The 27639-nt window shown below is 39.6% G+C and overlaps 1 protein-coding gene across 7 annotated transcripts in view; it reads right to left on the reverse strand.

Annotated features, from left to right (window-relative positions):
* NELL1 (neural EGFL like 1) overlaps positions 1–27639 on the reverse strand; it is a 275787-nt gene that overhangs the window by 46052 nt on the left and 202096 nt on the right. For all 7 annotated transcript variants that reach the window (XM_063158166.1, XM_063158163.1, XM_063158162.1 and 4 more), the window contains one exon: positions 15944–16039. In XM_063158166.1, the coding sequence (XP_063014236.1) occupies positions 15944–16039 (96 nt within the window). The remainder of the gene's footprint in view (positions 1–15943; positions 16040–27639) is intronic.

Here is a 27639-nt window from a genome sequence, read left to right on the forward strand (position 1 = left end):
CTGAGCAATGCATGGGCAAGGACAGCCGGTTTCTGTCCTCAGTGCACAAAACGTGCCATGAAAGATGGCTCAGGTGACAAGAACCATGTGCAGGATGTCCACCTGCCACTTGTGCACATTATATTAACTCCTCACCGTTTCCAGGGGTACACTGCTGTCAGAAACCTCAGATCTACTCCAAACAGCAAAACAAAGGTCTCCAAAACACTGAAGAATAAGGAAAATGAATGCAAGCAACTGCCTGCACTCCTTGAAAAGAGAGATGTGAAACAAAGTATGTGTTTCTCTCATAAAAATATGCAGTCAAAAGAATACATCTTTTTCTGTGAAAAATTATATTCTTTTCAGAAGCCTTGGAAGTCAATTATATATTGTATTTTAATATTACAAACAATATATAGCATTTGAAAGCATGACTAAGTAATAATAGATGTCAAGAGCAAATTACATGGAGGAAGAAAATCTGCCAAAATAGCTTGAAGTCAAAGAAAAGGCTAATCAGAGGAAATTTATGCCTTTTAATTGTCAAATCTTGAACATTCCCTGCAGAAGTATCTCCAGCACAAAGTGCTCTCCCTGGTTTCTGTGCAAAAAGCAACATGGGCAGTGTAATCTGAGGGTGTAACAGGTCACACAAAGATGTACACACACAAACTGCCTTTGCTTCTGACATCTTTTCCATGACATGAAATCCTTCATTATTGCTATACTTCTGCTGCAAGCAGCTTTCGGCAATGAAGACACCAAACAGGGAGGTTAGTTGCAGGCTGGAGCTATGTGTATCTCTCAGAGGGAGCTGTGAGAATCACATTCAATAAAATAAATTGCATGACAGTGTAAACTAAATTTAACCCAGGTGAAATGAATAAAGCAGAAAAGGACTGAATTAAATGAAGATGACAGAGTGGAAATGTTTTCTATGAAGATATAGATCCATAATATATTCATAGCCAGAGGCATTAGAACAGTTTCACACCAGTGGATTTTTTTTTTTTTATTTTTAAAGCTCTTTGCTAAAACAAATAATCACATCTACTCCTTGATTTTTAGAGAAAATACTCTCATTTTAAATATTAATAAGTTGAGGTTTATATTGAATTTTAAATTACAGTAAGACAGTAAGAAGTCCAACATAGGTGTTGTTTGTTTTTGAAAAATCTCAAATTATTTCCATGGTATTATTCACCTGATAATTGTTACAGCTGCAATATGTTTACAACGTGAAGCCAAATTTGCAGTACATAAATTTAAAAAACCTCACATCTAAATCCTGTGATGCTGTCAGAGAAAATTAACAATGAAATAAAGAGCTTGATCTATGAAGCATCACAAGAATAGAACTAGCTATGCTACATTATCTACCCATGACCCACATCTTTTAACCAGAGGCAAAAGGAAAAAAATTAAAAATTCAAGAGCATCTCAATTATTTTCACCATTTGGTTACTATTCCTTAAGCACGAGACCCCCTCCTCAGCTCCAAAGAAAAGGAATTCATGCAATCATTGAAAGGGATTTTGTATTCTAATTATCCAATTTTTTTTTATATTCTAATTATCCAATTTATATTATCTAATTATCTCTGTAAAATAATAAATCAGGGAAAGAAGATAAAATATGTAACTGGAAACTGTTTTGCACCATATCAGGACACTGTCTCCTTGCAGAGATGACTCTACTCCTTCAGAGGTGCAATTAGAGAAATAAAATTGTGGGAAAATGGCACAGGTCTGGTAAAAGCCATGACACAAACACTGCACCCAATGGTGCTGCCCCCTGCACCAAGAGTGACCAGACACAAAATACGAGGAGTTCTCTTTTCCTCACTCATTTTTACTTGATGTTGCAGCCCTTCCATCCTCTGCCAGGCACCCACTCCCACCTAGGCCACTCTAAATGTACACACGTGCACAAGAGTGTGCCTACACAGATGAAAAAACAGAATTAGAATAATGAAAATTCGATTTTTCTTCCACTTCTTCACTGCTGTATAAGAATCCTTCCCCATGGGTGCTACTCAGAGTCACCTGCATAATTCTACATATCTACAATATGTTGTTCCAGCATAGATATCCATTATTATAAAACACAAGAAAAATACATTGAAAATGTGTAACTATTTATGGCTGGTTTTTTGTTGCTGGGTTTTTTTCTTGCTTATCTCCATAGAACAAGTGAACACAAAAATCACAAACGGTGGTTTAGAATCAGTAATGTACAATTTAGACACTGACATCCTTGTTTTCTGAAAACAAGCAATGACCTACACCCCACAGTACACATATAATGCTATATTAGTCCTGAAAGCATATTTTAGCAGTATTTACAGTTACACTGAATTTAGATTAGATTATCTCACTTTCAAATTAATTTCTGAAAGTAACAGAATGCTCACGACAACACTGGGTATTTTTGAGAGGGAAGTAGAAGAAAATTAAATGAGAATTCATGAATACTGTGATTATCCGCCAACATTTACAAGCAATTTTGGCACTCCTTCCTTGGGTATTCTTAAAAGACATCACTTGAGGCACATTTAAGCTGTGGTGTACATGTATTACATATCCACAAAATATATAGGTGCAGCTAAAGAGGTGCATGTGATTTTCTTTCTATAAGTAGGAGGAACCATATACAGCCAAGTCAGCCCTTAATAACAGAGCAATCATTTCATCTTCAGAGTATAAACTCATCTTTTAAGGAGGCTTTACCTTGGCTTTTAATAACCCAAAGGAATAAAATCTTCTGTCTGGCTGTTTTAACACAGCTGTGTCCTTGGAGATGACTTTGCCAAAATCTCAGGATCTTTACCCACAGAAAGGAACCCTGTGGGGACCCAGGACATTGCTCTGGGTGCCCTGGGAGATTCCAGACCCTGGCAGGGGCTCAGAGACCTTGGCACAGAGTCACAAACACCTGTGCCTTTGATTTTAGCCCATGGAAACAATTACCAACCTTGTGTGAGGAGTTACAAGCCACAAGGGTTTGAGCAGAATGATAGTGAATTTGTCACAGGGTGAAAAAGTAGAATTTTGGGGTTTTAGAATGGGGGTTCAAGAGGCAAGGTGGAGCAATCTGGGCATGTTCTGTCTTTCTTCTCCTTCTTGTCCTCCATCTTCTGCTGTGATGGTGACACTTCTGGGTTGGTTTAGGGTACAGACAGACTGTCTAACATGGGTGATGGGTATTGGAAAATTATTGTAAATAAAGCACATGTAGTTCTTAGTATAAAAAGCCAACACCACCCCAAGGGCAGGGACTGTGCCACTGACTGACCTGCTGGACAGATCTCAGCAGGTCAGAGAAGGAATGGGATAGATAAGAGAAAATAAACAACCTTGAAAAGCAGAGCTGAGGAATCCTGACTTCTTCTTTGGTCGCACGGCTGGGAACAAAAATCTCTTTGATACCTCAGGAGCCATTTCAGCCACACAAAACCCAAGAGAACCCAAGATTTGTGATGAGTTTATACCAGGTCTTGCCAGGTTCATCCCTTGCCTTACAACCTGTGCCTGGTGTCTTGGGGAACAGCTGCAGCAGATTTCCTAAAATAGCTGATTATTAGGGTCACTAAACAACTACAATATCCCCTCTTTTTATATGACAAATACTTAAACAGTTGTTTCCAACTAGAAAACAATCTCCATGGCCACAAATTACTATTGCCCATCATATTAGTGCTATTTTATACAGCACCACGAAAAAAGATCCTCTTGTAAATTAATAACATGACAATTAAGATAGATTGTTATGGCTGACCTGCTCAAAACTGGAATCCATTAGAGTTTGTTTGAATGACATAATTTTCAATGTATTTTTTCTTGCTTATCCTCTCTACACTGGATTATAAAGAAAGTGTATCATCATACCAGATGCAATGCACTTTATAAAACACATTTTACAGCAACTCCTCAATCAACTTTCAGGATTGTCAAGAGATTTTTGGTTTTCCCTCTGCTTCTATGCTGGAAAAACAAACTAACAGCACGTACATTCAAAGACTGTATACTTTCCTACACAGCCTAGAGAGAAGATGCTCTGTGCTAAATTCTGCTGCCTCACTTGTGGCAGCATTCCCAAAAGTACAAACATTCCCATCACATGCCAGTAAAATACACACACAGAGAAAGGCTGGAATGGCACCCTCCATTCCAAAGTTTTGTTTCTGTGCTTACATTCCTCACATTTCTGCATGTGCATTATCTGGTATGTAAGACTGCCAACATTATAATCCCTTTGCTCTGTCCACCTTAAACATTCTATAACACTGTACACTACTACAAAGTTTTTTTCCTGGGAAGATTAAAATTCATCCAGCCAAAATCTTCAGAGTGACAAAACCAAGATATTCCTATCCTTCTATGTCTCATCAGGGTTTATTCATTCACTAGAACAATCTGGAACTTGAGGATTGAACAACAGCTTCATCCTGAGCCCAGAAATTTAGAATCATCTACTGCTCTGGGAAGGAGCCAGCTATAACTCCTATGGGTTTACTTTTTTTCTTTTTAATAGACAAACTACAACCTTATAATATAGCCCAATATTTATAAAGCTTTATAAACCTTGATGCTTACAATGTCAGATAAGTGACTCATATATTCTGAATCAAATGTTAATTTCAAAATGTTTTCTGAATACATATTGCCACTTAATGTTCTTTTTATTAATTGCACTTTTTGGAATAATTTTCCCTGGCTAGCATTACATTGAGCTGTATTTTACATCATTATCAGACAATTGAAACGTACCTGACTACTCATAGTGGGAGATAACTTTCTGTGGTAAAGACTGACAAAGCCTTTTATCACTCTGTCAGATAAATCAGGTTCTCACAAAATCCCTTTCCCCAAATTTAATAGGTCAAGGTTTTCAGCCTGCTTCAGTACAACTAACAGTATCAATGAAAAGCTTATGAAACAAGAAATCCTATAGGTCTTTACAGGTTGATGAAATATTTTGATTTTTAACTTATGCTTCTGATATGGTCAGTCCTTCACATTATTCTTAAAATCTATATTCAAAAGTAGCACATTCTAATAGTGAAAGGAAAAACATTTAGGGACTTACTCCCTGGTTTGGTTGGACAGTCAGTCCTTCACATTAGGTATCATTCTTAAAACCTGTATTCAAAAATAACACATTCTAATAGTGAAAGGAAAAACATTTAGAGAATTACTCCCTGGTTTGGTTCGACCCTTTTCTTCATGACTCTAAAAAAGCTATTTTTCCCTCAGTGGAAACCAGAAATTGGTTGTTGCACATACAGGCAGTTATTTTTAGCTTTGACTGACAAAATTCTTCCCTCATTTTACTTCTCAATTTGTCTTAGAAAAAATGTCTATGCCCTTTAAGTCTGGCACTTAATATACAGAAGTGTAAAGAGGAGTGGAACATGAAATCTAGAAATGTGAATATATTGTATATAAGTTTCTTTAACTAGACTGAATTTAGCATTCATGAAAAATCACATTAAATGCAATGAGGAGACATGTCTTCCATTTTTCCCCAAGTTAACAGAGTAGCAATGTCAACTATATCACATTTCTCGCTTTGGATGTTCCTTCTCCCTGGAAGAATTTCCTCCAAAGGAGCTATTTCAATTTCTTTTACAGTGAATCAGTTCCCTGTTGAAGCCATACAGCAAATGGACTAAGTGACCGATTTAATTCTGTGGATTGCAGCAAGAAGATGTGATAATGGATTTAACACAGCAGTTAATTTATTTAACACACAGTGAGGAAACTTTTAGCACAACTAGGACAACCTACAACTGTAACAAAAAATGTGTCTTTTTATAGTGACTGGACAAGGGAGTAGTGGACTACCTCCTTCTGTAATGTTGTATTTAATTCTTTTCACATTTGCAAATTATACATATCATGGAGAGGATCTGAAAAAATCTCCCACAGTCAATTCAGTGAGACAGACATTAAATACAGAGAAATTCTGCTCAGTATTGATCAGATTCTGCATCCTCAGTGACCCACCACCATCCATCTACACATTAAACCTGCTTTCATCTTATTCAGTAATATATACACCTAATAAATATAACATTAGGTATATATAATATACATCTCTGCTGAGAAAAGATAAGGGGAGAAGAGATTGGAAAAAAAAAATCAAATCTCTCTTCAAAAAGAAACCTATGGCTCAAGCCATCTCTAAAGGGGGCCTTAGGATCAGCCAGGCACTATCACACCATATCTGACTCCCCAACCTGGAAATGACTCATGGCATCACTGAGGGACTTGTTACTGCCATCAGCACACACACCTCAAACAGCATCCGCTGTGACCTCCATCAAAGCTGGAGATTTCTCTATAAAAGAACAAGATTTCAGATGGGAGAATGGAAGGAAACTTCTGAGGGATGAATAAAATCTTTACTTTCTCCACACAGTTAATGGAAAGAATTGAAAACTCTGTGTTGGATATTCCAAGGGTAAAAACCAAAACAATAAAAGGTGGGGGACAGAAAGGCTTTTTTAGAAAATTGAAGTCCCATCTCAAAAAGCAACCACTCACTTTAGAATTCACAACCTGCCAGGGTTGTAACAGACAAGAACCAAAAGTCTCTTGAAATACAGAGATTTTCCCCCCATTTTTAATTTATTTTGGACTGACTGATAGGCTTTCCAGAGCTCTGGCTGTCACAAGAGGGGGACAGGACGGCTGTCCTGGAGAATGAGCATCAGGGAAAAAGGCCCCTGTCTGCTCACACTACTGAAATGGGTGACCTGACTGGATGCCAGACATGCTCCAAAGCCTCTCCATCACTTCCCTTCTTAGCTGAACGGGGGAAAAATACAGCAAAAATTCATGGGATGAGAAAAGGACAGGAACGATCACTTACCAAATACTGCCATGGGCAAAAGAGGCTAGAATTAGAGATATTAGTTGAATTTATCAATAAAAAATAAAATCAGAGCAGGATAGTGAAAAGTAAAACAAACCTTAAAAACACCTTCCCTCCATCCCTCCTTTCTTCCCAGGCTCTACCTCCTCCCCCTCAGCAGCACAGGGAGATGGGGAATGGGAGCTATGGTCAGACAATCACAGGTTCGTTCTGCTGCTGGGAGAAGCATCCTGCCCCTGCTGCAGTGTGAGGTACCTGCCATGGGAGACAGTTCTGCATGAACTTCTCCAGTGTTTGTCACTCTTCCACAGTGTGAGTCCTTCCAGTACACCCTGCTCCAGCATGGCTCCCTCACAGGGTCACAAATCCTGCCAGGAATAGCAGCATGGGCTCCCCTCTCCAGGGGCTGCAGGTCCCTGCTCCAGCATGGGCTCCCCACAGGTTCACAGCCTCCTTTGGGCATCCCCTGCTCTGCTGTGGGCCCTGCATGGGCTGCAGGTGGGTCTGTGCATCCCTGTGCCCTCCCTCCCTGGGCTGCAGGTGGGTCTGTGCATCCCTGTGCCCTCCCTCCCTGGGCTGCAGGTGGGTCTGTGCATCCCTGTGCCCTCCCTCCATGGGCTGCAGGGTCACAGCTGCCTCACCAGGGGCTGCAGGAGAATCTCAGTTCCAGCACCTGCAGCAGCTCCTGCCCCTCCTTCACCCTGCCCTGGGTGTCTGCAGGGCTGTTCCTCTCATGTTCTCAGCCTGCTCTTCTCTGGCTGCAATTACTTCTGCAGAATACATTTCCCCCTTGTTAAATCTGCTATCAGAGGCGTTACTCCCATCACTGGTTGGCCTGGCCTTGGCCAGCAGCAGGTCCATCCTGGAGCTGTCTGGTCTTGGCTCTGCTGGACATGGGAGAAGCTTCTGGCAGCTTCTCACCAAAGCCACCCTGCAGCCTTGACAACCACCAAAACCTGGCCCCTCAAAGCCAACACAACTGCTGGCCTCACTTTCTGCAGGGGCTGACACAGCTCACAGACATTCTTTAGCCAATCTATGGTAGTCAGAAAACAAGCAAACCAACCAGCACCCCAGAAACCACTAGGTCTCCTTCTAGGAAACAGGCAGGCTGTTATACAGAAGCTGAGTGGCTGCAACACATGCAGGAGTGATGCATGGGATCCTCCCTGCTTTTCTCAGCTCCAAAAGCACCTCTGCCCACCAGCTGTACAACCAGAGGATGTGGTAGGGCTGCAAGAACCTGTAAAAACCTGGCTGAACTGTGCTGCCCAGTTCAGAGATAGCTCTGCTTCCAAGTCAGGGCAGTGCGAACAGTGGAGGAGCTCACCCTCACACACCCAGACTCCACCTAAGTGTCATTCACACTTAAAACCACATAATCACCATCAAAAGCTGCAAGGATCCATAACCTCTCACAGAAACATGGCCATCTATGACATTTAGCCATGGGTGCCACTCCATGTTAGCCAGACAGCTATTTCAACTGAGTGACTTCTCTGACATTGCCAAAGAAGGCAGAATTCAATTACACAGGCTGAAATAGGATACAGGTTCAACTGGATCTTTGATGACCAGCAGTGTTTAGGGCTTTCATTTCACGTCTCATTCAAAAGATAAATGAGTACCATTCCAAAGATGAGATTGCCAACAAACAGAGAATGTTTCTTCAGAAAAAAATCAGCTAAGAAAGGTAATTTCACTCTTTCACACATAAACTTTACCATTCTGTTTGTCTCTGAAATGACTGATGTACTTAGTAGATACTACATGCTGAAAGAAATAATTCAGATGTTGCACATTTTAAGCAGTAGGAAACTCCAGCTATTGAACTGCCTGAATTGCTAAATCAGAAGTTCCTTTTTAAAAGCAAGAAAATGACTGATGTATTTAGGAAGAATTCAATTTCTACAAATGTGAAGGACAGAACCGATTTTTATCATAGCATTATAAAAAGTTTGAAAATAACTCTGACATACAGTTGCTGGAGGTTGAGCATGACTGTTATTTTAAAGTTGCTTCAATTATAATGGAACTAGCAAAGGAAATATTCAACCAGAACCATACCAGTTTCCTGTTATGCTTCATACCTACCCTACCTTAAGCACAGTATTATTTTAACATCTTGTATATTCTTTCTCTGGGGAATGAGGGCATGAAAATATGCCTAACAAAAGCAACAAGAATCTGCAGAGTGAGTAAGTGAGCACTGAACCTGGAATGGGCTTTAATGCCACACTGACTGATTAGCAAGCCTCTTTCAAACACAGCAGGTATTACTCCATTAATTTTACTCATTTATTTTTAATATGTTACCAGGTATGGTATGTTGGATTATCCAGAAAAAGTCCACTGTGAAGGGAAGGTTTTGGGTACGTTAGGTACTTTCTGCAGAAAACTGACACATAACTAGCAAAAGAAGGATAGACTACAAAAATGTTTCATTTGATACACAAAAAGCCTGGGAGGGAAAAAAGAAAGTTTCTAAGGTTCCATATCAGCAAACCTTCCTATTTCATGTCTTCTCTGCAAATAGATATGAGTACAATCCTAAGGATAAACTTGTTTTCTTGACTCCACCCACTGCATGTAATTGAGCAGGTTCTGCCAAGAGTCACCTCCTTTAGCTGTGGTTTCTTTGCTGCACTGTAGTATTGTACAATTCATGAGCTCTTCCTGGAGCAGACTGTTGGAAACCATGGGTGCTACTCTGCAAAAACAGATACTCTGACTGAAATTCAACAGAATTGTGGATGTTACAGAGGAGATGCCAGTAAAGAGGGGATGGCACTCCATACAGCACAGGTTTAACTCACATTTTCACCCTGACTCCTTAAAGCAAAATAATTGGATTAGTTATCCTCATTGTACATAAGCTACAATCTACATAAGTCACCTAAGAAAGTGATTTATCCCATTTTATTCACCTCCCAAGGATTACATAAGTGGGGACATGATCTCTTCCTCCAGATGTCAGCCCAATGCTTTAGTGGTGATTAATTCTGATCAACATGGGAAAAGCTCTCACCCAAAGACCTGCATATATAACAATAAACTACACAGGAAGGTAAAATATTCTATAAAAAACCTAACAAAGCACCACCAGCACAAATCAGCTTCCCAAATCAGCTTAGTGTTTTTTCCTGGCTTGTAAAATCAAACTATTGCATATACATGTATAAGGCAGAGTAAACACTGCTGAGTTATCTCCTTGTGTGAGGGTCAGCTGAGTGACGAACAGTGCTCTTGGTCTGGGAGACTGACACTGAGATAAAACAACTTTTTCTTCCACTGACAGTTACTTGTTGATTTGCAGACAGATGTCCCCTTGATCCTCAGAGACGGTCTTACTCAGATTTTTCTAGTAAATATTCTTTGATCTATTCCCTGGTATCTTTACAAATGACAGCTTTGTTTTTTCCATCACATTAAGATGTCACCCTTGCCATTTTGCAGTAAGCACCGCTGGGGCAAATGCTGCAAACAGCTTGGCAGCAAATGGAGCAGGACAACCTCAGCCACCTGGAACATCTGCCATCCCCAGGTCTGTCACACCCTCAGGAGTGACACATCAACCACAGCCACTGTTCTCTGGAATAAGCTGAGCATCACTTGCTTTTCACCCCTCTTGTCTCACTCTATCCTGGCTTTGCCTCACCTTGAAATTAGGGGCTTTACGAAAAATCACATGCAAAGCCTTGTGCCCACAGCTGCACAGCTGGTTTGTTTCCCAAAATAAACCTCATTTCGTATGCACAAAAGATCATAGATAGAGAAAGGCAGGGAGTTTTGACATTTAGCTTACTGTACTCATGGAAAAATCTCTTTCTCTGCTTTGCTTTGGTTTTTGTTTGCTCTTTTTTAAACCAGGCTCCTCGACTTTAATAGATACACACCTAAAGATTAATCCAGTTTAAGAATCAAAGAAACTGCACACGTAAATACAATTCTCACATTTTTCTAACTGTTGTGTCCACAGGAATAGACTACAGGGGGTTTTACCCAAAGGACTGCAGAATACAATATATTCCAGAAGAAGTGATTTAAGAGATGAGAACACCAAGACATTCTGCAGCTTCTTAGACAACAACTGCACATACTGCCAAATATGATGGAACAAATCAGATAAAGACCTCCTCATTCCCATGATGTGACATCACATACTGAAGATGTAAGCACAGCAACACTTCATTACACACCTGTGAAATCAGTGAGGTGCTGAAGAATCCATATATAACAACCACTACACAGCAAGTCTTGATTTACTTGCTTGCAATATAATTAATAGAATTCAAAGCACATTTCTCAGCCATGGTACATACTGAAATATTATCTCTCACCCCAATATTAGACAATTCTTTGCAGGCCCAGCTCAAAACAACGTGAAAAAAATAACCCTAGTAATTATCACATCCTGAGATCTGCTGCCATATTTACCCTTGCTTCTGTTCACAATCAGCAGGTAGTTCTTTGACATCTCTCTCTATTTCTATGTGATGTGAGAACATATTTTTCAGTGTTTTGCAAAGCCTAAACACACATGTACTGCTATCACAGATACATCCACCTCCATGAGCTCCAGCACACACAAAGCCCTTCCACTGTCCCAGAAACATGCTCCCATTTATTATGTACCACTTTAGACAGCAGCTGTCACAAGACAGAGGAGAAAAGCTATGGTGCACTTGCGTTTAATCTGTTTTGGAGGCAATGCTGTCCCATTGCCAAAAGCCCTCCTGCAGCTCCTGGAAAAATACTGCACTTTCCTTTCCATGCCCCTAGCTGGGAGTCCACTGCTTCAAACCCTTCTGCAGCTTCCAGCTCATCACCCAAAATGATAATTTGTACACACAGACACTGTAAACAAGTCCCAGCACTGGTCAGATCCCAGAATGTTCAGATGCATCTCTTAGACCCACACACAGGACTCCAGCACATGCAGGCAGGTGTTCAAGGAATGCCTGCAATTTCCAGGCATTCAATCATCTGTTTACTCCTGCCTTTGACATTGTAGGTTGTCCTATCCCATCCTCACCAATGGTGACTACTACTCCACAAATACAGAATAACTGTGAGCCTGTCCACAAAACCAGCATTAAAACTCCACTGACCTGCCACCCATCCACAGACAGAAAAAAACAGCTCAATGAATTATCCAGAGTTTTTCTGTTGTAAAGGTTGCAAAAGATGAGATGGATGCAAAATTGGGGCACTTGAGTTCATGCTGCCAGCAGTTCTCACAGAGTATATTTGCACTCCTCTCTGCACATTAAAATGTCTCTCAGGGGCTTTTAACAGGGATCCCTGCCAAGGATGCACCTGGGTTCAAGCCCACAGTTACAGATGCCTATCTGCAGCTCAGCCACCATGCTGCAATCACACAGCAATGTCACTAAAAATTCCAACAGCAAAGGTTTCCCACACAAGTATCACAACTCTGTTAAATACGATCAAATGGTAATGATCACAGAGCTCAAAGATTTCAGCCCTGGCAGAAGAACACAAAATGAACAAAAAAGAAGTGATTAGAAGATAAAATCAGATCCTAAATATTACAAAAATTCAGTTAGAAGCATCAAGCACATACTTGAAGAAACAGCATTATAAAGAATGGGTGGAGAAAGGAATTACTTGACAGTATCTGTGAATATCAATTTGCAGTTCACCTTCAAAAGGAAAGGTAGCCCTAAACTGTTATGATGATTTTTCACGTCAACCAAAGCGAATGGCACGAGGTAATTCTTCTTAGCAACATGCTGAATTATGTATCTGTACATAAGCCTTAAATGTGTATTTTAATTTCACCTCAGTAAATTACTGGTATAAATCCTGCCCTTCTCAAATATCTCTGAATTTTTAATTAACTTAATATCATAATTTCAACCAGGCAGTCAGAAACTATGAGTAACATATGATTTATACTCAGAAGTAAACACACCTGCTTTTCAACAACATCTCTAATTACTGCCTCATTTTACCCTTTACATGGCATTGAAGCCAATTTGGGTCATACTGTTTTTAGCTGGTGACGAGTCCTTTCAGCTCACAAATAATGTATGAGATGTTGCTGTGTTGTCAGTTTGAAGGACATTTTCGAATGTACTGTGGCAAATTTAATACATGACCAAAACACATCACTTTACTTCTGACATGCCTCACTTCACTACGAGCTTCCACCAGCCAAGGCTTTGCCAAGAACATTTAGGCTTTGGTTTGAATCATTGCTCCACCACTTTATTGTCTTAGGTCTGTGTCGTAATTAAGGGAGTGGGACCATATACTGAATAAAACAAAGTGCTTATTTCTAATGTTAAAGATAACAGGAGGGAGGACAAACAGACATGGGGTTAGAATACTTAGTGTGCAAACCCAGGGCACACAGGGAATATTTCCCTGTCTGCTCTGGGTGCCCTGACCCCAGGGCAGCACTGACTCTGACCCTCATCCATGGAGAAAGTTTCCCAGAGTTCAGGATAGACTGGAATCCACAAAAGTGTGAAATAGATTATAGAGAGCAGTGTGGGTGTATCACTGGGTAAGAAATGGAGGGTTTGGGATTTTTAGTATGTTGTGGATGGAAGCAAGATGGAGGGCACAGGGTGTCATCCTGGGTTTCTTCTTCACGCTTCTTTTTCCTTCTTCTCCATGGGTTTGGGTGGCATTTTGTGATTGGGCACAAAAGTCCCCATTGTAGCTCTGTGGGATCAGTTTTTGGGTTAAAAGGGGAAATAATCCAGGTGTCAGTGCTTAATTGGATACTTTGTCTTAAAAGCCCTTGTACCAAGAGCTTGTTGGCCATTTTGTGCCTTCTAATGAAAAGCTGCTGAACTCATAGCAGTGAGACTGTTTCACTGATAAGAAATAATAAACAGAGTCTGAACATGAATTACTGTCTCAAGTGCCTTCAGTCCAGACCCAGAGAAAACCACAACTGGAACCCCCACAACTCAGGTGTCCTTTGGGGGAGAATGAGGAAAGCCTTTCCTGAACTGCCTCCTGCTCCTGAAAGCACCATGCCTGCTAGGGGTGATCAGTGAAGCAAAAGGAGCCCTGCTTCACAGCTGGCTCATCACCTCTCTACCCTGAGCATTCAGTCTGGCCAGGACATGCCCCTTCAGAAGGCTGAAGCTGTTCTCACAGATCTGATGTGCACTTAGCCACTGAAATATGCACATGACACAAAATGTATCTGCTGAAGTTTTTAAACCCTCCAACACAACTAAAATGTGACAAATTCTCATACACCAAGCCCTGCTCATTCTCAAACCAGCCCGTATGTCAGATTTCTCAAAGTTAGCATCATTATCTTGATTTGTAGCATACTAGTAAACTCTATACATCTTCAAAGAAAAAAAATGAACTGCCTTCTGCCTCAAGTTGTATAGATTTTATTCACAGGAGCTATAGCCTTCTGACATCTACCTCTAAATTGCTTGATAGAATGAGAGTACCACACGTGCCATGCTTCCTTTGCCTGGTGTGCTAACTCATATTGTAGATCAAAACAATACAAAAGCCATGAAAAACACAGGAGTCAAAAATGGTTATGTCCTCCATTTATCAATTTTAAACCATCACTTCAACAGTTTAGAGAATCTGTGCTCTAGATGTGAAGGTCCCTTCACAGCTCTAAAAAAAAGAATGTTCTGAGATCCCTGGGTGAAGGAATCCCAGGCAGAGGAGCTGAAATGTGGCCTGGGTGGGCAGGGCCCCTTTGGGCAGTGCTGGCAGGTCCATACATCACACACACAGAGCACATCTCCAGCATCCTGCATCCCTCTGGGTGTGCTGATGCCTCTGAGCAGCAGATGTTTGAGGTAGGAATGAGCAAATTCCACATGGGTTAGCAGCAGGAGGGATTAGCAGCAGGGCAGGCAGGACTCTGAGGTGGCAATGCCCTGCATTTCTTCCCTGTGATACTGCCAGTGCTTACTGCTGGATGGCAGGAGACTTGGGAGGGTTTTTCCTATTTAAAACAAGGCTACAGGCAAAAATAATTAAGTACTCAGACTTATTGTAGATGAGATGAAAATATTAATGTCTTAGTTCATCCTTAAATAATCATAAACAATGCTGGCAACTAGAAACTGTGGGCTTTTAGTGTACACTGATGGACTACATCCACAGAAGTATTTAGCAGTTTTCAGAAACTATTTGAAGCAGATTTATTGACAACTGGGCTTAAATGACTTTAACAAACACACAAATTACTGCACAATCTCTGGGTTACAAGTGGTTCCACTAATTCAACTGTGACAGTTATTTTTCTGTTTTCATTTATTTCTTCCTTAAAACATTCACCAATTATGATCTCCTCCACACTACAGTAACAATCCACTTCATATCCAAAAATAAATACATGGAATAAATACATAGTAGCAAATATGCAGTGCAAAAAAATCTCCCATCCTTGAATTAGTTAAGTAATATATAACCTCAATAAATGCAAACCAAAATAAAATCCCAAATCTGCAAAATAAAGAAAATAATAAGAGTCCTATATGAGTTTGATAAGATCCCTTTGTCCTCATTTAAGGTAGAAAAGGAACCAGCTCTTTTGAAACAAACTGAAAGGTAGAACTGTGAGGCTGTCAGAAGCAGATTTTGAAAAAGAAAAATCTGGGAACAGACAAAATCTAATCATGACTAGTGAGGTATCATGGAATAGGCTGTGATTCTATAAAAACTGTGACTTAGCAACAAATCAAATATTAATAATTCAATAACTTGAAGTGAAAAGCAATCATCTGAATTCTGGTCTAATTTGCACAACAAATTTAGCAGAAGCAGGAAACCTTGAGCTTGCACCACAGGAAACTGGTGGAGCAAACATTTTTCATTTGATGTCCCTTCTAATTAACTAAAAGTGCATGCTGGAAGCAAAAGCAGATACATCCCTGATAAAATTCAACATGGAAAGTTTCAGACAAGACAAACTTTAAGTGCAGAAAAGGCAGAAATGGAACAGTTATATCTTCACTGGAGAGAAAACATCAAGCAGAATGAAAGAAGGAAAGGAATTACTTCTTCCACATACCATACTTCTCATTACCAAAGAAGTTGTTTTTCAGTAAAGCTTTACCTTTCTCACAATGACTTCCAGTGAATCCAGAGGGGCAGAGACATTTGTTAGGAGCTACACAAGTCCCACCATATCTGCACCCTTCTTCACAGAATGCTGCAAGATAAAAGGAATATGTGGGTAATACTTCATTTTTTAAAACATACATTTGAAGGGTAATTAGAAAAACATCTACATTGTAAGCAATTAACAGAATTTAGCATATTTAAATTCAGTCCACCTGCAAACACAGAGAGAAGCAACTCTAAAATAACAAGAGAAAAAATCTCAGATTACACCGTAGGCAAACCACCTCACCAATAAAAGATTAGTAACCATCTGGAAGAAGAAGAGAGGAAAAAATATATCATGTGTTTTTTAATGGGGCTGATCATCTTTCCATTATATTGAATATGCAGATGACAATTAAAATGCTCTGCTAATCCACAGAAGCCAGGCAGGTTGGATGATGCTAAATACTGTGTTCCTCACTTCTATCAAATACTTCACTGAAATGTCTGTGAACACATACTATTTTGCTTTTTATTTTTTTATTGCACGGGCTAAAGTATATTTTGTGGAATTAAGAAATTAAATAGAGTGAGGATCATGACTGAAAAGATGAGAAGGGTTCAAGCCCAGTAAAAATGTGATGTGATTTTTGATGGAGCAATGCTGAAGTTCTCCAGAAGTGTATGTGCCCAATAACTGGGATTTCAAACAGCTGATGGGTCTCATCTTTTCCTGCCAGCACTGGGTGATGTTCCTCTTGCTCACAGCCAGGTTGGCAGAAAGTCCACTGAGTGTGCAAGAAGGGCTGCTCACTGTTGAAAGTTATTGCTTTTATTTCTTTAGGGGAGAGAGGAGAAGAGAAAGAGAGAGAGAAAGAGAGAGAGAAAGAGAGAGAGAAAGAGAGAGAGAAAGAGAGAGAGAAAGAGAGAGAGAAAGAGAGAGAGAAAGAGAGAGAGAAAGAGAGAGAGAAAGAGAAAAGGCATCAGGACACTTCTGCACTTTGCACTGGTACCCTGAGTAGGACCCTTGCTAAGAGCAGCCCCTACCCCTGACTCACTCCCTCCCCCTCAACACTGAACTTCCCAAGTGCCTGAGTGGGTCTGACTGCACTTTTGAGAGGAGTTGCAATTAATATTTAAACAGCAGCTCTCTGCATCTAAGCTAATAACAGATTTGCAAAGTGTTTCCTGCAAGCCAAAATCACAGATGGAGTGTTGGCAAAGAGATGTTACAAATGCTATGAAAAGGCTTAAAGTGCTAAATAACAGAAGAAATGTTTAAGATTTATTTTCCACCACACAAAAAATAAAGTGAATAGATTTCCAGGCATTAAAAAGAACCTTTTGCAGTTGTTAACCACTTAGAGGCAAAACCCCACATCATTGTATCTCGTGACTGAACTGACAGACACATCTGCTTTACTGTAAATACATAATTCATAGCATGCCATGCTGTTTTATGGAGGAGAAGAATGCTAAAGTGTTTTAGACAAGATCACAGCAGAATATTGTAAGCACCCCTGGAGCAAGGCAGTGGTGTGGAGAAAGAACAGTCACACTTCCTCCCCATCAATGCACACACTCCATATGGGAATCTTCTAAAATATATCTATTTTGAAACCAGCCAATTTCTGAATGAGAAGAAGAGAAATATGGTGTAAGAGTAGTTTGGAGGGGTTTTTTTGCATATAAATATTTGTAAGAAAGTGTAACTGTGCAGAAAGCTGAAAATACTGGTAAGAAACACAACTCAAAGTATACAAAAATCATTATGAGAATCAAAAAAATCTTTCCAGAGCTATTGAAAGCATATTTACTCATCTCTAGTCTCAGCATTCTCAGAGAAGGTGCAAGTTAAATTCCACATCTACATGTTTTCTGGTTTGAAATTGTGAGTAAACAGAGACTTTTGTGGAGTAGTAATACATTTCTCCACAACATCAAAAGAAGCAGAATTTGTGGCAGAGCAGATATAAAGGAAAAATAAAAAAAATATATTGGCAAAAAAAGCTAATAGCTCATCCTTAACATATCCCATATTACACTGGGAAAGAACCACATGGGGCTCTTAAGAGAATTCATAAAGGGGAAAAAAAGATTATGTTTATTGCCTATAAAAATCATGCATGTCCACTGAAAGTTATTAGTGCTGATAGGGACAGGCGGGTAAGAAGGGCTCAGTGAGAGCTCTCGTGCACTTTCTTTGCCACCATAATGGATAGTACCAACTTAGTACTGTGAAACATCTGCTTCTTACAGTAAATCCTGTTAGGAGGTCAGCAGAGTGAGGTGCCATGTCCTTCTGTTCTCTTAAAAGGATTTCTAGCAGGGGAAGATGATGTGCCAGGGCTGGTGATGTGAAAGGTTCCCCTTAGAAGCTGTGTGTTGTGTGAGTGCAGCAGCCAGACTGACAGCCACAGGCACAGCCAGGTGTGCATTCACATCTGGGGAAAGGCTGGCATGCCTCTCACGGGCCAAAACTCTTCCCATTCCTTCCTTCAACTGTACCTCCTATATGTGTACTTGTCACTGACATATTTTATGAAAATCCCTTTGCTAGGATTTTTTTCCTGAGAAGCCTCAGAAAAGAAATGTAAACAATGATTATCTGATGGCTGTGGAATGTGGTCTGGAGATGGTTTACCAACAGGTGCATCTTTGATTGGTCCCATGTGAATTGGTTTTAATTAATAGCCAATGACAGCCAGCTGTGTCAGACTCTGAATCTGTAACGAGATATTATTATTCATTCCTTTCTAGCCGTCTGATGTCTCCTTTCCCTTTCTTTAGTATAGTTTAATATATTATTTTCTCTTAATATAATATAATATATATTATAAAATAATAAATCAGCCTTCTGAAACATGGAGTCAAGATTCTCATCTCTTCTCTCGTCCTGGGAACCCTCAAACACCACCACACATATTCAAATGTGCTAGCACTTACTTGTCAATTAATTCCAAGTGTTACTGTCCTTTATATTTCCCATCTTAGCAACTGACAGGGAAAAAAAACAAAACCAAAATATTTGCTCTGGGACGCCCTAAGGAACTTCACCACCTCAGGCTGCTGTGAGAAAGCAGCCTTTGTCCTGCCCAGGAGTTACCCAGGCACCAGCTTGTTCCACAGATGTTGAAGGATGAAGCTGAGGAAGAAGCTGAGAAATAGCTGCAGGAGAAAAGAATCCAACTCTCCTTTTCAATTTTTGTAAATGCTGAGAGATCCTCTGCAACACAGACTAACTGTGCTTGTCTTTGTCACTCAGGCTTTGCTGGATTGATGGGATGTGCTTCATCCTCCCATTTTTATGCAAGAGGAGAAAACCCCAAGGAAGAGTGCCAGCACTGTCGTGCTGTTCCCCAGATGGTTCTTGTACAAACCATCTCATTCTGCATTGTAGAGGCTTACAGGATATAGAACATCAAACCCACGACTCTCAGAACACAGTTAAAAATCACACTGAAGGCTGCTGTCCTTAACTGCTAAAAAAGAGCTCACAGTACTGCATGCAGTACTGATGGCACTACTCTGAATTATAAAAATGCTCAATACCTCTAATAATAGGTTTCAATTACATTTCAATATACAGTTCCAGTTGCTAGCAATTTTACCAAACTTCATTTATCTGAACTCTTTTCTCTAATAGCCCTGCCTTTGGCTGCTGCCTTTTAACAGATTTTCTCAAAATTAATTCATTTCCAATAATGAGATTTTTTTTCCTTTACAGTTAGCAGAAGAAATTAAGTAAAATCCTTACATCCCATCTGCACCTTTGCCTTATGGACAAGAGGACCCAACAGGGAGCTGCTCAGCAACTGAGGAGGAAACCGACTGGAGTGCCCATGCTCTCCTGAAAATACTTGCTTTGGGGCTTGTGCTTTCTTACATCTCATAGGGGCTCTGTGATGCAGATTTCCACTGGGGTTTGGACCCCTCAAAATCAGGGGAGGTGGAATTACCAGTACCACAGAACCAGCAGTTCTAAATGTTGATTGCAGACTTCCTCCTACTCAAAGTTAACACAAGAAAGACAAATCATGGCTGGATCAAATATTGCTAATGTATTCCCATGAGTAGATCCTGTCTCTGAAATCATTTGCAGGCTGGAAACTTTGATAAGAAGGATAGGGGTTACTGAATTTACCATAAAGTTTTTATCAGGAAAATTAAGTGAAGATGCCATTAGGGCAAAGTCTACACAAGTAAACTTCTATTGTTTAGAGGCTTATTCAGTATCCTGTATGTGAAAGAAACAATCTGTTGATTTCAGGAGGCTTCTGCCAAAGTCAACATATCTCTGTAATGCCAACAGATTTCTTCCTCCAAAATAAAAGCCTTTATTATATAAAGATCTTTCCTAAAGAGACATAATTTCTCTGTAGAGGAGGAATTTTATTTCTGATGCACAAGCTGATGCACTATTTTATTTCTGATGCACTATTCTGGTTTTTGTAGGGCAGCACAGTGCACTACCTCACTGGGCTACCACAGGAGAGCAGATACTGTAGCACAGAACCCTCAAGTCGAGCAAATAACTCTCACTTTTCAGTGCAATCCAGTAGATACTACAAAACATTTATACTTGAACATACAAAATTGTTTTTGTAAAAGAAAATAAATAAATAAAGCCAGATAATTACCCAACAAATTTAAAGGAATGTTAGTTTATTCTGAAGAGATACAAAAGTCCTTCCTTTGTATCCTTCCCAAATATTACCTTCCTAAATAAATATTATTACATTAAATAATGTATTACCTTCCCAAATAAATATTTTTTTTTGATTTGCTATATGCCTGTGAAGTTAAAAAATGAACATTCAGGAAAGGCAAGGAACGGGTCAGGTGCAGACTGCCTGGGTAAACAAAAACATGCAGTGTTGGAGGAGAGACAGGCTGGTGTAAGTGTACAAGGAATTGGATAATCAGTTGATGGAAGGAGCAGAATTTCATTAGCTGATTGGATTTACTCAGACAAGTACACCCAGGGGTGCACTGGTAACAATCCAGCTGTGTAAGCTGAATACCAGAACAGTCAGATAGCACCAGTTGCTCAGGTGGCTTTACAGGACAGCTGGGAAGGTGGAGAGAAAGCCCACAACTAAAATAAACTAAAAGAAGAGAGCAGTAGGGGCTCTGCCCTTTCCCTCTGTACTCAGGTGTGACACCATCATCTATAAAAGCACAAAACTCTTTTTGGTTCAGTGAGCTACATCCATTGGACACAGGGTGTGACTATTTCACACACAGCCTGTCAAATGCCACTGGAGACCTTTCACAGCTGGCTGCAGTCAGAGAAGGACAAATCTGCCAGGAATGAACCTTGGCCAAAAGAATGGTCCTGGAAAATTTTCTTCCAACATGTTGCAGCATGAAAGGGAGTGTGGGTCAGTCTGGCACTCAGGATGCAAACACATCTGAGAGGGGAAGACAAACTCTCAGCTGGGCAGCTCTCACTTTTGTGAGGGGCTTGCCACCCAATTTATGCTTCAGATTTGATGGGCAGTCTGTAGGAGGGTTATGCAGTTTGGAAAGAGCCTATAAATTTCAGATTTTCTATCAGCTGATCATAAAGCTGTTATTCCTGAATTATTTTAATAGAAATTTCACATAGAAAATGTAAGTAGGATAATTTCTGCCTAGTGTAGTCACAATTCCAAATCCTGGCAGTACAAAATGTGTAAGTGTATGAGAGCTAAATTTGAAAAAAGATCAATGAATTCTGAATTTAAGTTAGGAGATGAGGGGTTTTCAAAGTACTCAAAAAAGCATGAAGGAATTCCTTCAAATTTGGCAGGCAACACACAGTGAAAGACAGAAAAAGGGCAAAATCGAAAATTCCCTAGCAGGATTATGAAGAATAAAAAACACATCAGGAAAAAATTATGTCAAATATAATAAGCATACACACATACTGTGTGTTAGTTTGTGCGTCCATGTATGCTACATAATATTTATTGAAGTGGTGAACTATTATTCAGAGTTTGTCAGTAGGCTATTTCAGCTGATAAAGCAGTGAATCTTTTCAAGTTTCCAGTGCTCTGTCACACAGCACTTGCACAATGAAGATTTAGGTGAATTTGGAAGGCTGAGCATATCTCTCTAAAGGCTCTAAACTCTGAGCCCCTTCTTTGTTGCAGTGTGATGCTAAATTCTCTTGTTGCTCAGTGTTTTGCTTGACTGATATGTAATCAAGCTGTGGCCATTTGTAGGCAAGCAGCAGGCCATTCATCTGGATGCTTTCAGGGTGGGCTCAAGTGCTCTTTAGCTAGAAATGCTGAATTATTTTGAAAAATGAAACCTAAACTCCTGAAAATTAGTACAATGAATCACAGTGATAAATACTAATAATTTCCTTTGTACTACCCCATTAATGGAGCTTACTTTTGAATGTGCAAGTTACCAACCCTGATTAATACATTTTCACCTAAAATCTTTTCTAATGAACAAACAAGCTATATTTAATTAAATTAATTCAGAAGGCCTATTGAATAGACAGAATCTGTCCCTTCTGCTCTCTTGTTAAATGGCATCCATGAAACCCTTATTAATGTCAACCTTATTTTATGGCTCTGGAGAAAGATATGTGACAATTTTGAAAAATTTATTTGAAAAAGATCAATAGAAGCAGTAAGGGACAAAAGCAATATAATAAAAATTGTCCTGTGATATATTATGCTTTTGAAAGCATCTCTCCCATCCCCAGATAACTGTGCTAAATGAATATTCTTGTTGCCATTTTACTGCTCTGCTTCCTCAAGGCTAGACTCTCCAATATTTTTAGTGCACCATTTTAAGCCAACTGCAGCTGTCTCTCTAGCAACCTAATAATAAGCATGACAAAATAGGGCAGAATACTTCTTCCACAGACCAACCCAACATCATCTTTCAAAATTCAAGTCAACAGTTTAAACTGCAAAATCAAACTGAAATTTACTTCAAGAAATGACATGACACATGGCACTACTGCAGTTTTTCTTTGCATCACATAAATGTGCTTATTGTACTTGCTGTTTGTTTTAACAAATGGGGGTACAATATTTCATATTTACAAACATAACAGTTTCTTTAGAAATCAGTAATGCTTAAAGAATCCTAAGTTAAGGATAAAGAAGCGTGTTCCAGAAGCCCAACAGTGTGGCATTTACATTTTCTGAAAAATTTCTTCACCCAGGATTTTTCTCCTGGGAAGCTGAGATGGCTCAGAGAAAATGGAAAACAGTTTTTATCTCATTTTCTTCTCCTGTGTTGTGCTCATGTGGAATGTGTTTGGAGATTGTTTACCCACAGGTGATTGTTCCATTGGATTCTGCTGTGAGCTGTTTTGGCTCTTTGGCCAGTCAGGGCCAAGCTGTGTCAGGACTCTGGAAAGAGTCACAAGTTTTTATTATTATCTTTTTAGCCTTCTGTAAGTAACCTTTCTCTATTCTGTAGTATAGTTTAGTGTAGTATTCTTTACTATAATATAGTGTCATAAAATAATAAATTAGCCTTGTGAGGACATGGAGTCAGATTCATCATTCCTGCCTTCATTGGGGCACCCCTCAAATACAACACAACAGAAGCATTTTCTCCTGCTTGATCTATTACCACAACTTTGTAAAGACCTTAGCTCAAATTTCATTGAACTCACTGAATAAAACCTGAATTCAAAACCAGCAAATGCAATCTGAGTTCTGCTTGGCCCTAGTACAGTATATGGAATATACAGACAACGTTAAAACCATTTTCCAGCAACATACATATTACAGATCTCTCATCCCAGAGTTCCAATCCATACAAGCACACTCTGTAGACACATTCAGTAGAAGAGCAGCTGGATTACCCCTGATGTAACAGGAACACACTTTTAATTCCCTCTCCTTGCCTTGGCCTGCAGCACGGACAGGCATCCTCACCAGTAAAACACAAGCCTGGTTACCAATGAGAAACATTCCCTCTCAGTGTGAGATTTACTCTATATTGCTAAATAAAAAATCTATCCAGGCGCCCTCAAATAACTGTGTGTTATGAAAAACACTGGAATGTTCAATAAGCTATAACAAAAATGCCTACAATGTTAATAAAACATTGGATTGAGGTAATTCTCTATATGAGAAACACTATCTTTTGAAATTGTAGAGAAACTTTAAGAAAGCATTTTCAGTCACGGCTGGAAGTGAGGATGTTGACTGTGTGCAATCATAGCCTCTAAAGTCTCAAATTCAGCAGTATTTTTTTAAGGTTGCTTGTACCTTATTGCAAACATAATTGAATCTGAAAAAAAATCCCTTGTTTTGATAGCTGCACAAAATATGCAATAGCAAACCAAGGAATTATTGATAACATTTAATCATCTGAAGGTGACATTACTGGGAGGAATTGGATGAAAATGAGAAATAAAATGGCAATGGGACTTTCAGGTCTGGATGAGGCACGTGTAAGGACAAGTAATCTACCAATCATTTATAAAGACATTAAGAGACCTTGAGGTGTTTCTTTGTAAACAAGCACACTAAAATTCAGGTGTTCTCTCTCATTGTCTTTGTAGCTAGTAGCATCTACAATGATGTCTCTGAAAACCTTTTCTAAAGACCTTTTCATCACCTTTCAAATCTCACTCATTCTGCCAAGATGCTCCACTCAAAAAAATTTCAAAAAATTTTTCAAAACTGGAACCCATTGGACTGACCAGCACCAGAAGGACAGGAATAGTCAGCCCCGGAGATCAGAGGCCTCTGCTTACACAACAGGAAGGACTTCAGCAGGTGAAACTTTCAGAGCTCCCCCACAACACCCTCCAGCCCTCACTCCTTATCAGGAGAGATGCCACCTCAGATACAGACATTTCCCCATTAAGGAACAGAATTAACAGTTAATCTCAATTTACAGAACCTGCCTCACCTTGCAGTCTCTAACAGATAGAGGTCTGAATTCACTAAAGGGGCTGCCAAGAAGGCAATCAAGAGATGAAAAGCCCTGAATCCCATAAGCAATGCCCCAGGGCATTCTGTCTCAGTTCAGATCAGGTTTATATAAAGGAAAGAAAGAATAACAGAGAAAACCATGAGGAGGGGTTGGAGAGGTGGAAGAAGAGAGAGTCAAACACAGTGCTAAAACTTATCACACTAAATAATGAATTCTCCCATATAGGTATGGATAACTTTTGCACTTCTGCATCTCTTCTGACTTTTGCAATTGATGAAAAGAGAATGCAAAATAACCATTAACTGGAGACAATTAATCTCAGTTCCTATCTGCGTTTTTAAAGATAAACGTTTTTGGTAGCTAAAATATTACCACAATAGCAGATTCTTCTCAAAACTTACAAAAGCATACTTTTAGTAATTATTTTAATTTTCCCAGTGGCAAAAGGCATGTTCATCTCAATATCAGGATTCACCTGATATAATCTTACCAAATGGGTTCTATCCATTAGAAAAGAGACCAAACTTCAATATTTTGCCTTCTCAAAGAGACACCAGATTTTTTCAATAGCAAAAAACAAAACCTGGAAAAGTGATATTGTTCTCACCATTCCAGAGAAATTCCAGCTAAAAGCAGAGATTGCTTTTGCTCAAGCTTGTGTGACAGCAGGTGTTATACACATCACCATCAGTTTTATAATCATCATAATATGTTGCTTTTAAATAAATCCTTTCATCTCAAGCCTTTATACATTATGAACAATTAAACTTTACAACCCCCCAGTGAGGATGATGCATTAAGAGCCTGAACCTGCCAGGCACGTCTACAGAACAGAGTTAACTACAGAAATATAATTTAATAAAGAATGCATTTAACAAGTAAGAGCAGAAAAGCAAATATAATCTTTGTGTGTATAATCTTTGAATCAGCCAAGAGCATTTCAGAAACCCAAGGGGCCACCCCCTCTGCTAGTGTCAATTAGGTATCTATACCAATTTACAGAGAGTCTAAGAATTTACCCTCTAAATTCTTGGAGCTGCAAGACTCCAAGGAGTGCATCACTGTCACTGCTTGTAAGACCAAACTGCTGACTGGTGTTTTTGCATGCACACGTAATCACGCAAATATTTCAGCTGATATCTAGAAAACATGCAGAACTTTGACCTGATTTTGCCACTATTCCCTGTCTTTATTTGTATTTTTCTGTAAAGAACTGAGTAGTAACATGTCAGGCAACAGCAAACCAGCATTGGAAAATGATGTACAGATCCTTAGTTGCTTTTTACAGAGCAGTGACACCTTGGTCACCAGTCTGACTTCAATGTTCTGCATTGTGATGGTGCTCACAGGGGTCTGAGGATGAGGGAAGAGATGAGGATCTGACTCCATGTTTCAGAAGGCTGATTTATTATTTTATGATATATATTATATTAAAACTATACTAAAAGAATAGAAGAAAGGATTTCATCAGAAGGCTAGCTAAGAATAGAAAAAGAAGGAATGATAACAAAAGTTTGTGACTGGGACAGAGAGTCTGAGCCAGCTGACTGTGATTGGCCATTAATTAGAAACAACCACATCAGACCAATCACAGCTGCACCTGTTGCATTCCACAGCAGCAGATAATCAATGTTTACATTTTGTTCCTGAGGCCTCCCAGCTTCTCAGGAGGAAAAATCCTAAGGAAAGGATTTTTATAAAATATCATGGCTACACTGCATCAGTGCACTCTCTATTTTGCCAGACAGGCTCCAGCACAATGTCCTGTACTTCACAAAACTGAAGTTATGAGAAATCCCTGCAGCTAGCTCAAGCGTGCCTTTAGACTGGATAAACTGGGGAAAATTTCTTCACTAAAAGGTTGTCAAGCATTGCAGCTGGCTGCCCAAGGCAGTGGTGCAGTCACCATCCCTGCAGGTACTGAAAGGACAAGGATGTGGCACTTGGGGATATGGTTTAGTGATGGGAGGGTCAGTGCCGGGTCAACACTTGGACTATCAGAGGTGCTGGAACTTTCCAGAAGCACAGTACTCAAAGCTTGGGGTGTCTGGACAAAATTTTCTTTCCCAACACATGCAAAACACCCCAGCTAGTGTTTGTTTGCTTCCCAAACTGATAATGGCACTTCAGGAGCACCAGGGGACAGATGCTGCCTAGGTTTTTTTTAGTACTTTGGAATCATTTAGGATGATATAGTTCAACATCAATTTGAAATACCTTTCTTATGCATTAGTCTGCTAACAGTACACAGTTCAGTCTCAGTGTAGGAAAAATAAAGCACCATAAAAGACAGCTGTAATCCTTCCATAAAGTACAGTGTGCCTTCCTAATGGAATATGATTTCAAAACAGATTTCCAGTTCTACCTTCTTAGGGGATCTCGTTACAATGTTTAGTTTGTGAAAACAGACTATAGAAATACTTCCTATATATCTTGGTAATGCAGCATTTAATTTTATGGTGCATAAAATGCATTTCTCTTAACAGATGTATCCATTCCCTGATATCATGACTAAACTGCTTCATATCCATAAACGCTTAGTGGGGAACTGGGGAAGCTTTGGCATTTATCTTTGTTGTTGTGGCACACACTTCTGCTTGGTTCTAACATCCTGCTCCCCTGAAGAACAACAAATTTAATTCTGAATGCTCTTAAGATATTTGATCACTTGCATGCCATATATATTCTTACATATATTTTTTGATTATGCACATGAATGTCCCAGCTATGCATTCTAAAGTCTGTAAGAATTACAAGACTGTTTGTAGATAAGAAATTACTAAAAAAAAAAATTAATTGTGG

The sequence above is a fragment of the Melospiza melodia genome, chromosome 6 (genome assembly GCF_035770615.1).
Source record: "Melospiza melodia melodia isolate bMelMel2 chromosome 6, bMelMel2.pri, whole genome shotgun sequence".
In the NCBI taxonomy this organism is placed as follows: domain Eukaryota; kingdom Metazoa; phylum Chordata; class Aves; order Passeriformes; family Passerellidae; genus Melospiza; species Melospiza melodia.